Genomic DNA, 12,065 nt, shown 5'->3' with positions numbered 1-12,065 from the left:
CACTTCCCTCTAAACACGACTGCTGCTGAAATGATAATAGAGAGCTTTACTGCTTTCAGAGTAGTTATTCTCTTTAACAATTTCCCTTCTTTTCCCTTCTCTTCCATAGACTTTAAAAGATGAAAATTCTGTTTTTTGTTTTATCTCATAAAGGGCACATACACAAAATCTGAACCCACAATCAGCCACTTATTTGAAAACAGTATGTTGGTTCACATACTAAATAAAAGAATAATGCTTTGAGAGGGTGACAGCAAATGTCAAAGGCTTCACTTTCCTTCTGCAATTAAGATTAGTGCAGTAGTCGGTAAAACAAAACATTTATTTTGCCCCCGTTTAAGATAAAATGGATTCGATTTTCTTTTCCTCTTTATAGTTTATACTGAGCAAAAGAATAAAGCCAAGTCCTAATAAATGCCAAAGTAATCATTTTATAATATAGACACTAAAACATGTGTGAATGCTATTATTTGGTTTAGGGGTCTATGAAGATGTACATATTTTTTAAAGCAGTCAACTCATTGAAAGTTACTGATATTTAAAATTGAAAGTTGAGTTGTCAGTTCAAAGTGAGAAACTGAGATGTTTGTGAGAGAGAAATTGTCAGGAAAGCAGTAGAACATTTCCTCCCCACGCGTGCAGTCTTGAGGATTTGTCACGGCCATGACGAACCCGATGACCATCACCACAGCACCAATGGGAAGCATGACACAGGACATAATCTTATCGGCGTGTGTCCATGGTTCTTCAGACAGTTTCAGATAGCAGGCTGATGGGATGATAAAAATTAGGGGAGCTGCACAGAGCACACCCTGCATATTGAAAATGAGAAACAAGATAATGTTATCAGATGAAACATTTCCTTGGAGAGGTTTTAAAAACATTTACAAAATGTATTTGTCATTGCCCATGTTAAAAGTTGGATAGGTTTGGTTAACTCAAACAAAGGAAAGAAAAAGATTCCAAGAAAAATTTAGAAATAGTTTTTTTTCTTTTTTGATGGCATATATATTTACAAAGGAGAAGAGTGAAATAAGAGCAAAAAATATATATGAGTAAAATATAATTCAGTAAAATAAAATAATATAATAGACTAGAAAAATAATCAGAAAATAGTACAGAAAACAAAAGTGACTGTAAGATTGACTTCTGGCAAACTCTTGAAATTTTCCATATTTTCAGTTATATCATATAATACCTTATACAAATTACTGTGTATCTGCCATGCTGTTTAAATCTAAGAGGTTTATTTGTCATTGTGTACCAGGGGGAACTATTGAGAGATATATAGGGCATATTGTCTTTTCTTTCTACTTGAGTTTGTATAAAAGTAGGTGCCTGTCTGTTCAAGACAGAACAACTATAACCCTAAGGGCACTCAACACAAAATCGAATTTCAAAATCATCTTTCAAGTAAAACGAAACACATTAATTACCCTAGAAAATTGACGGCAGAACTAAATGAGTATGACTCATTCGCCCTCCCCCACACTAGCTTATGGATAAGTCCAACCTGAGGGGAAATGTCACATGGAAAATTATGAGTAGCAGTTGTCTATCATAAAAATACCAAGAATTTTTGACTTCAAAGAAAAAGGAACTTTCCCCTTGAGGTGGCAACACTTGACCTAGCGACAGATTCATAGAGAGCAAGCAGGCAGCTCTGGTTGGTTTGTGGGGGAGGGTTAAGTGGAGGGACTGAACAAAAAAGAACAAAAGAACTCACAGACAGGGACAGCAGTGTGGGGATTGCTGGGGGGAGGGGGGGTGGGGTGTGGAAGAGAGCATAGAGGGGATAAATGGAGATGAAAAAAATAAAATACAATAAAATAAAAATTTTAAATAATATTAAAATTTAAGGCATTTTAGGTAACATGTTTTTCTAATTATATTAAATGTTAATTACATTATATATTAAACAAAATATAACATATTAATAAAATATAATTGTATGACAAAAAATACTCTCTTAAGCCATAAAACATATTGTTGTTGTTTTATAACATATACTCAATAGCAAATGTAACATTGGTTTTAAATTAAAAGTAAGCTTTGCATAAAATACATGTTTTGCTATATTTGAAAAAGTTATTATGAAATTTGTAAATATACAGAAACATAGAAAGAAGAGTGTAACAAAAACTTACACACTTATAACCTATGGTTTGAAAGCTTTTTGACACATTACTTGGGTAATTTTAAATTAAGTATTTTTCCCCAAAAAGATTTGAAAGCTTTTTGACACAACTTTGGTTATTTGGTAAAATCACAGAAAACTGATTTTGAAGTTGGATGATATAAAATAAGATGCTATACCTTAAGAATAATTTTAATGAAAATGCTTTCTTGATATCACCATTTACAAAATTGTTGGATTTTATAGTACTATCTTCATTCCAGAAATATTATAACTATGAATACCAAAATACCTTTATTTATCTTTTTTACAAAAACAGCAAATGTACCGAGAAATGGCAATTAATAGGGACACATTATAAAGTTAGACTACCATTTAAAACTCTGGGAAGAATAGGACTCACCACATTTCATGGAAAATATTTCTACAGTCAGAGATATACAAATGGGAAACTACTAAGAGGTACAAAATTGTATCCTAATTTAAAACACATGGGCAATATAATTTTGCCATTCAAAGCACCTGAATACAAATGAATACCTACAAAGGTACGCAGTGTATAAAGGTTTTCATATGGCTAGAATTAAATGAATTATGGATTCTTTGAGCTCTATTGTGACACCTGAAACTGACAGTGTTTTTTAAATTATGGGAAATCCTGGATGACTCAGTCTGTGTTTATAATAATTAACACCGTTTAATGTCTTGGAAATAATTTTTGAAAACAATAAAAAGGTAATTAAAACACAAATATACACACACACACACACACACAGACACATACTGTATGTGTGTATGGAGAAAGTCTTTTCTCTTTACAGGAACAAACCATAATTCACCCGGGACTGTGGGGTGTGAAAGTGCTGTCAGGGTGAACACTGCCACTAGCTGCTGCTAAGAAGCTGTCATCAGTTAGCATTTTGGGGCTGCTCCAAACCTAACTTGCTGGGCTGTACAAAGCAATGGGTGTTCTGTTTATAATTCTTAAGAGCTGAGAAAGTAGCAATTAGTGGGAAAACTATATAGCTGATGTTTGTACTGGAAGAAGTCCAGCTGGGTATCTTGTCTAGATAGCAGTTACTTTCTTAATATTTGAAAGCTCAGTCTTGCTAGAGGTTGTTGTTAGGACCCAAGATCAAGTGTAAAAGATAGAGCAGTTCCATCTGCTGTACTCCTTAAAAAGAACTCCAGCTTGTTTGATCTATTTAATACAGCCTTGCTTGAGAATACATCACTGGCTTTGGAATAATTTTTGAAATTGCCTGATAGGACATAATTACCATAACTGTTTCTTAAAGAGACAATAAAATATATCCTTATTTATAAAGGCAGGACAGCACTCTCCTTTGACAATAACACTACTGGTGCCAGGGCATTTTGCAGTCTGCTGGTGGGAAATAACAGAAGGTGTTAAAGGTTTTTACTGGCAATACAGATTGGAAAAGTATCTGAATTCTCCTACCTGAACAGAAACCTCTCGAGTGAGGCAAGGAAGCTGAAAACTAAATAAACAAATGCTTATATGTCTCTTAAATTTCTACTTTGTAATCGATCTGGACTCATGAAACGTATCCCTATACCTTAAAAACAAACCCTAGCTTGGGAGGAATTTGGCAGCTTGGACTATGGCTCGCTCACCCTGATGACTGCATCTCTACATCTGGGCTCTCACTGGGTAACTGGCTTACTTTCTTCCTTCCTCTGTAAGCTGCACACAATGCTTGTTGCGCTGGTTACTCTGGCCACAGGCACCAGCTGCTTCATCTTTTCTCTTTGTACAGCTGCAAGTGGAAACCCATTGGGCCCAATTAACGCAGAGGCTTCTTTTCTCTAGTAGCAACACTGATGCGAGATGCTACCAAGAATGGGACTTATATTTATTTGCTTCTAAAATAAATTCTTTAAATTTATTTGAGGGTGTGTTTGCTTTGGAAAAACACGTTATTGTTGTCTACTGCCATGAAAACTATGAAGTAAAAGGGAAGCTAAGTTCTAAATGGGGAGTTGCTTTTTATTAAATAATTAATACAACCCTGAAAAATTTATCTTATTTTTTCATTATACTAAGTAACAGCATTTCCTTAACTTTGCAAATTGAAGGTCTATTATACATCTCATCTGTGAAGATTATTACACTTAGTGATGATTCAGAAGCCACAATAGAAAAGCATTCCTAAAGTACTACAATTATTAACTAAGGAAAAAGCTTAGTTAAAATTGTTTAGATGAAAAACTTTGAGTTCCATTTTATTTCATCTCACGGCATTTATTTTAACCCATTATTAAAGTCTATCCATATATATTATTGATTACTCTTACTGGTAAACTCAATGCATAGATTTTTAACTTAAAAAATGAATAGAGAAATGAGCATACTTATTTTACATAACTTAAAGCCTATACTTAAGGAAACTCAGACTAGCATGATTAAAAAGGTGGGCTATAGCATCTGAAAACCTGTGCTCAAATCTTGATTCTGCCACTTACAACTAGTGTGGCCTATTTAATCACTTGGTGCCTCAGTTTCTTCATATGTAAAATTAATACAGATGAAGAAAGATAACACGTGCAAAACACTTGGCACAGAGTAAAAACTCGATCCATGTTAGAAGTGGAACACAGCATGCTTTAATTATTTTAAAAGTGCTGCATGATCCCGCCTGCATTAGTTACTGACAGAAATGATGCTTGACGTGGCTCTATTAAATGTGACAAATGCCCACACAAAGGGGATTTGAATGAAGACCTGCATATGTTATTGTGTGTACCAAAAGACTTTTGATTGGGAAAACATGCTCGGGTGGTCTGAAAGAGAAAGGAAATCCTAGATTTTATTAACCTACAAAGTGCTTTAAAACTAGTATAATGTCTTGGGTTATTGGGTCATAAGAGGCAATTTAGCACTCTTCTTCAATTGTTTTTTTCTATGAATGTCTATATAATCAAGTTTTTAAAAAAATCTAAGGATCTATAATCATGTTTTAAATTTTTAAAAATAGTCCCCAACAGCCAGTTCAGATCTTGACTTTGTAACAGATACTTGCCAAATATTCTTCTCTGATTATAATACCAGAATTCTGTCTTAACCACAAAAAATTTTCAGCATAAGTACAATACAAAATATTTAATGGATTATGTGCTTACAATTTGTTGCACAAGTGTCAGAGAGATTAGCACTTAACAGAAAGTAATGGTCGAATTTACAGAAATTAATCATTCTTGAAGAGTAAGCAATGTGTGTATGACAGTGAATTTAAAGGGAATAAAAACTATCAGACTATCAAGATGTGGTGAGTCGTCAGGCAGTTAATAAACATACTTTCTCTCATATCAAAATCTTACAATATTAAAGGAAATATGTGAACTCAAATGAGACATTTCACGAAATAAGAACAGAACTGGCAATTATTACATTGATAATCTCCTCTGCATAGTCAACATCAACAATTAAAATAATTTTTTTTCCTTTATTGATTGATTTTATCGAGACAGGAAGGGAGAGAGAGAAACATCGATCTGTTGTTCCACTTATTTATGCATTCACTGGCTGATTCTTGTACGTGCCCTGACCGGGGATCAAACCCAAAAGCTTGTTGCATGAGGACGATGCTCTAACCGACCGAACTACCTGGCCAGGGCGCCGACAATTTTTTGTAATACTTAATTTACTGGCGCTACGCCAAACGGTGTCCCTTATGTCCAGGAGCACTTGTAGAAACAGTCCCTGACCGTGGTGCCAGGGGCCATTACCCTGCACTAATTTGAGCGCTCGGCTCTTAGCACCGCGCTGGATCCCATGGAGGATGGGGAAGGCAGCTAAATGCATTCTCATCTTCAAATGCTTCTAATTTGGTAGGGAAGGAAAGTTTATGGACAATCTAAATAGCACATGATACAAGATAATACATAAATGAAGTTAGTACGTTAAGGTAGCAGTCATCCATATAGATCAAGGTTGGAACATAAAATGATTTCGAGTGAACCTACTAGGCTTTGGTCTATGAGCAAACTTATTTTACATAACTTAAAGCCTATACTTAGGGAACCTCGGACTAGCATGATTAAAAAGGTGGGCTATAGAGTCTGAAAACCTGTGCCAAGTTGGGGAAGTAAGTACAAGTTACCTTGACCTTGTTCATTTCTCCCATGAGCTTTCTTTCCACTGCTGGTGGAATAAATGGTTCCCCAGTCCCATGCGGTTTGGGAAACTGCCTACTCCCTACTTTCCACATATTCTGCTACAAGGAAATCTATAAGAGCGTGTGACTGGTTTCCAACACAAGTACAATATATCTTTGTCTGGAACTTCAAATCCAAATGACATCTGGAAGGAACGGTGTCACTGACATCCGGACACTGACAATAATGCTTTCATCTATCCCTCAACTCTCAACGGAGAGAGTAAATAATGGCTTGGGATTCCGCCTGTAAGTCAGCCCTCCGTGGCTCATGACTAATAAATGCTATGCACTGTGATTCTGAGACATTATTCATGTCTCACCAAACGTCATCACTATCCTAGTTCCACAAAGTAGAACCAAGGAGTCATTCTATCCCTCTGTCCTCCCAATTGAATCTGTCACCACATCTTGTCAATCTTTCCTCAAAAAAAGTCTTTTGGGAGTTCACCTACTTCTGTCTGTCTTCTTTATTGCCTATATAGCAGCTGAACTTTCATGTTCCTCTGTGAGATTATAAGCTCCATGAAAGCATGGATCCTTTCTGATTTCCTCCCATCATTGTATCTTTACTATGTGGCACACAGTGATTATTCAATATATATCTGTTCAATGAAGAAATGAGCTAGAAGTTGCACTAGATCTTAAATCTTTGTAAGATTTGGACAGAAAGGAAAGGAAAATAATAATTATGGGAAAGAATAAACAGAAGCCAAAGGATAAAAAAACTAATATGACTTACTCCTAGGCCAAAAATAAGACTGACTAGAAATGAGGGTAGATGTTAAGTAAATGGTAAACAACTTGCCATAGAAGGCAAGGAGTCAGATTACAGAAGCAACAGAACTTATGGGAAAGTGGAGATTTTTGAGCAGGATGGTGATAAATTGGAAGGAAAACTTAAATATGTGTTAGTTGAAGCAAAAAGCCAGTATTAATTCAGATGTGATATAATGAGGACCCAGATTTGGAAGTTAGAAGTAAAGATTACAAAGGAAAGTTCTAGAGAGAGAAAAAAATATTTGAAAGAAAAAGAACATGAGTCATTGCAAGTGAATGTGGGGTATGGATATCACTCTTTCCATTCACATATTTTAATGAATCTCTCTAGACTTATTTTTACTTAGCAGGGAAATTCCAGATGCATTACTTTATAGTTGGTTTTAGTCATATCTATGTATTATAGAAAGTAAAATATGGAAAAGTGTTCTAAACCAGGTTGTCTCAACCTTAGCACTTTTGACATTTGGGATTTGATAATTATTTGTTGTGGGGACTGTCCTGGGCATTGTGGGATGTTTAGCAACATCCCTGGCCTCTAGCCCTTAGATGCCAGTAGCATCTGTCTACCCAGTCGTGACAATCAAAAATGTGCTAGACATTGTGAAATGTCCCATGGAGAAGGAGGGGAAAACTTTCCTCCATTGGAGAACCACTGCTCTAAAATATAGAGTCCCATAAAGTGTGTGATATCATCATTATAAATAGTTACTATTATATAAAAAATTCATTTTAAGTCCACTTCAGAAAGTGACATATTTTTTAAAGTATAATACATCTGATGTTAAACGTAACATCATGTTTAAAAGGATGTTTAGAATGGAAGGAATAAACCTTTAAATATACTTACATTGAGTTCTAAAACTATTCCAAGGCAATCAATCAGCAATGACACGAGCGTGGCTATGGTAATGATAACCACTGTTATGATTACGTGGAAAACTGATGAAAGATTCCCACCAAAAAACACATTGGAAATTACCTGCCAAATAAACACATTATTTAGAAAAGGATTCTCAGACACATGCAGGATTTATTAAGAGAGTATTTCATATTATGGCACTTAGGACTGTATAAAATACTACCGATCAAATTTTAAACCATATGAATGTTCTACATTTTCCAAACTACTTACATATAGACATATATGCATCATTAACACACATTCTTTGTTGAACTATCAGACAGGTAGTACATAGCATATTAATGTGTGAATAAATATATTTCTCAAGTGCGTAAGAGAAAAGTTGCCTGTCTTTCTTCCTTGTGTCCAACAAGTTTACCACTAAGACAAATCACAGATACTTTTAGATTATTTGAATGACCTCTAAGGAAGAAGTTACCACAATTTTCTTTAATAATAATGGATGTGTAATATCCTTCACTAACAAGAAATTAGTTTTATGTAATCTAAATCCTGTTTGATACAAGTTAAACCTATTTTATCGTGCCTTTCCTCAACAAAAATGGAGAAAAGTTGATCACTATTTTCCAGATACTCAGATTAGGAAACCAATCAACAGTTACCTATTTAATATGTCCTACACTGCGATCTGATTGGCAAAGAGAAAATGTCTAGATGATTCCTATCCTCAGAAATTAACATTCTAATTGGAGAAGTCCAACGAATCTAGTGAAACAAATAGTAATCAATTTATGACAGGATAAAAAAGATCAAATAGAATTTAGAACTAGAAGGAGCTTCATTTATCTAGCTGTCTCCCTTAACGTGATCAGCTATACAGCATTCCTGAAATGTGCTGTCCTACCTTGGCTTGAGGTGAGGTTTGAAACATGGATAGGATTTAGAGCAGAATTATAAACTGGGGCAACAGTGTGAAAACGAGAAAAGAGATAAGAACAGGAATGATACCTGTGAAGGACAAGAAGGAACCAGTCTGAACAGGGTGGTGACTATACAAAAAAAACCATGAAGCAAGAGTTGGAAATGGCAGAGATGGCCAGAGGCTGGGGAACCTTCACAAAGCCAACTCTCTAAGCTGTGATAAGTAACGGTACTAAATAAATAACATTCCCCATAGATGATACCACTATGGTGGTATCTAATAATTTAATGGGGATACTAACAACTTTTATTCATTTATGGTTTTACAATTGGTAATGCCTCTCCAAATATTATGTTATTTAAAAATTATTCTTATAGAGGCCTCCAAGATAGAATTGTAATAGTGGAAAATCACTAGTGAGGCAAGCTAGTGAGACAGGCCTTTGGGTACCCTTGTATTCGGCTGGCTACTTTGTCTATAAATAGAAATGGCTTTGATTATGTTTATGCCAACTGTATATTTGTGTGTGTGCGTTGTGTGTGTAGAAAAAGAAAAAGAGAAAGGAAGTGAATGGGTGAGGTATATACAAGGTTCCTCTGCCTAGTCATTGCTATGAGGCAGAGCTCCTGATTTAGTTCTGTCTTCCTGTCATGGCAGCTAGAAAGGAAATACAAGTTCCAAGTCCTGAAGACCTAGCTTTGCGGGTGGAGTGACTCAGACTGTCCACAGAAGACGGTTTACCAGAAACCTATGAGAATGCACCACCTGTTACTGTTCACCTAGAGATCAGATTGGAACCTAAAGTACTGGGCAGAAGCTACAATAAAACCATTTCCTGCATCCAACGTTGGTTAGCAAAATTTTAAGGCTCTTAGGTTTAAAAAATCGACATAAAGTTCCGTTTACATCTCCCTTATATTCAAAGTGGAGAACTGAGCAGTGAGTTATACGTTTGCAAATGAGGTCAAGGGCTAACTGTAAAGGACGTGCACAGTGAGGAACTTGCCTTGGTCCACTGCCCTGTGCAGCTCCTTAGCCCGGGCCGGCATAAGGTAAGCGCGGATCTGCGGACGGGAGCCTGCCCATTAGTCAGTCGGTGTATTTAAAGCTCTGGAGGAGTTTCACTTCACACATAAGAGCCATTCACATGGTCACTGTGTAAACGGCCTCTAGGAATAGGCCCGAAGATTAATCCCTTTTCAGTGTGATTCCTGAAAGAGCCACTGTGAAGCAGGACCATGTTTTTTTGCTAAACAAGCTGGTACAGTGGATTTTTTTAGCTACGAGGCTCCAGATAAGCCATGTTCTCTGATTTTACACAAAGGGGATTAATTCTCTTTCACTTCATCTTCCTCCACAAATCCAGGTGGATGATATAACATAACTTGGAGTTGACTTAAAAGTGAAATATATATATTTAAAACTGTTTATATTATTTTATATGGTACATAATACAAAGAAATAAATATATTTATATAAGCATATAAATAAAATCTATCTAGAAAACGAATGGTTTAAATGGAATTTTGGTTTTCCATGGAAAATAAGATATTTTCATTTTAAAAATATAACAAAACTGATCAGAATCTGTTCTATGGTGCCTTTAATACATGTCAACTTATAAAATATCTTAGCAAAAAGGTAATTTTGTAAAACATGTTTTAAGCCTTAGTACTTAATTTCTTTGTAAGAATTTTAAAAACAAACAAACTGAGTTTGGCTCTATTAAAGGCTGGCATTCATTTTGGAATGCAGTTGTATAAATATTTATATTTATGCTAATGTAAACTAAACCAAATCTAACTTTAGGAAAAAATATCTTGTAAACACTGTATATAAATTTATCTTTAAACTAGTCGAAAGGAAATTTTATGAATTATATTACTTGTCACGCACTTGGGAATTTGCAGATTTGAATTATTTACAAATCTTCCTAAATTAAATGTAGTAGAGAGATTCCCTAGACAAAGTGTTGGAAAGGAATTGTGCTTACCTCTCTAGTCACAAAACATTCAATTGGGTACGTCAGAATGACAGTGATTCCGTAACAAAACCTTCCAAATGTTATCAGGTCATCATTTCTGCAATAGTTTTCAAATAAGTCTCCTAGGGGATGATATAAAATAGATTTATTTAATAGATACTGTATATCAATATAAATATCTAATAAACGAGATAGTAGATATTCATATCAATGAAGCTACATAAACTTCATTTTAATTAATAGAATAGATTGTCAAATCTAAATGTTTTTGAATTCAATAATTATATAATTGCTGACTGATAACTAGTACATGTTCTACCTGAAGATGAATTAATCACTAACAGTTTTCCTCTTATTCTCATTGTTTGCTTTGGTAGATTTGCTTAAATTTGTATCCATTGTCTTCTTACACGAGAACCAACTCCCTAAATTCTTGTGCATTGGTTTTATAAACTTGCTTCTGGTCTTTGTTTCTGGTAAGTAAGTGACTTCATTATTTTAAAAAAACCAAGGGTCTGTTAAAATAAACAAATTTCCTTTTTAAATGCTATTCATAGATTAAGGACAATCCTGAAAGGAAGAGTGGACCGTTGCATCTGGGGAGCTGAATTTCCTGTGTATCACACTCCAGGGTTTAATCACAGACTCAGGGCCACGGCAAGGAATTCCAAGCATACAGTATCTTTCATGGCATCCCATGAACCCCAGTGTAAATGAGCTGATTCAAAACTGTGAAAATGTGGAAGAGCATTATGTGTCATTAGTTCTAAATGACGGACCATATATGCCTTCAACCAATTCTTATTTAGAGACTGTGCTTTCTCAGATACCTATGAAGAAACACAGGGTCTAACGAGGGCACAGAAGACATGTCAGCAAAAAAAGTTCCCTCGAGCTGAAACAAAAAATACTTCGGTCTGTTTATTTCCTAAATATAACATGCTTACATTTTAAAATTTTCATCACAGTTTTCATTAGACTCACTAGGAAATTAGATCAAGGACACACACTACTACCTTGTTTAAAGAGAAAACAATACTTTTGTGATTTTCTTTCGTTAAAAAGCTAAATGACCTGCCTCTTCCTCAGACTTATTTTAAGTGACCCTTCTCTCCTCTCATCATCAACTAGAACAAATATATACGACTTTCTAGTACTCCTTTGGGGCGGAAGGGGATTAGACCACAGAGCAGTGGTGG

General features: G+C 35.2%; 1 protein-coding gene across 2 annotated transcripts in view; it reads right to left on the bottom strand.

The window, feature by feature from the left end:
• Positions 1-415: 415 nt before the first annotated feature.
• The window catches only part of SLC38A11 (solute carrier family 38 member 11), a 52,942-nt gene continuing 41,292 nt past the window's right edge, over positions 416-12,065 (bottom strand). For both annotated transcript variants that reach the window (XM_081142282.1, XM_081142281.1), the window contains 3 exons: positions 10,876-10,988; positions 7,946-8,077; positions 416-812 (listed from right to left, as the gene is read on the bottom strand). In XM_081142282.1, coding sequence (XP_080998408.1) covers positions 519-812; positions 7,946-8,077; positions 10,876-10,988 — 539 coding nt within the window. In that variant the 3' untranslated portion in view covers positions 416-518. The remainder of the gene's footprint in view (positions 813-7,945; positions 8,078-10,875; positions 10,989-12,065) is intronic.

The sequence above is a fragment of the Miniopterus schreibersii genome (assembly GCF_964146895.1).
Source record: "Miniopterus schreibersii genome assembly, chromosome: 7".
NCBI lineage: Eukaryota > Metazoa > Chordata > Mammalia > Chiroptera > Miniopteridae > Miniopterus > Miniopterus schreibersii.
The sequence above is the reverse complement of the archived record's forward strand: the minus strand, read 5'-3'. Positions and strand labels throughout refer to the sequence as shown.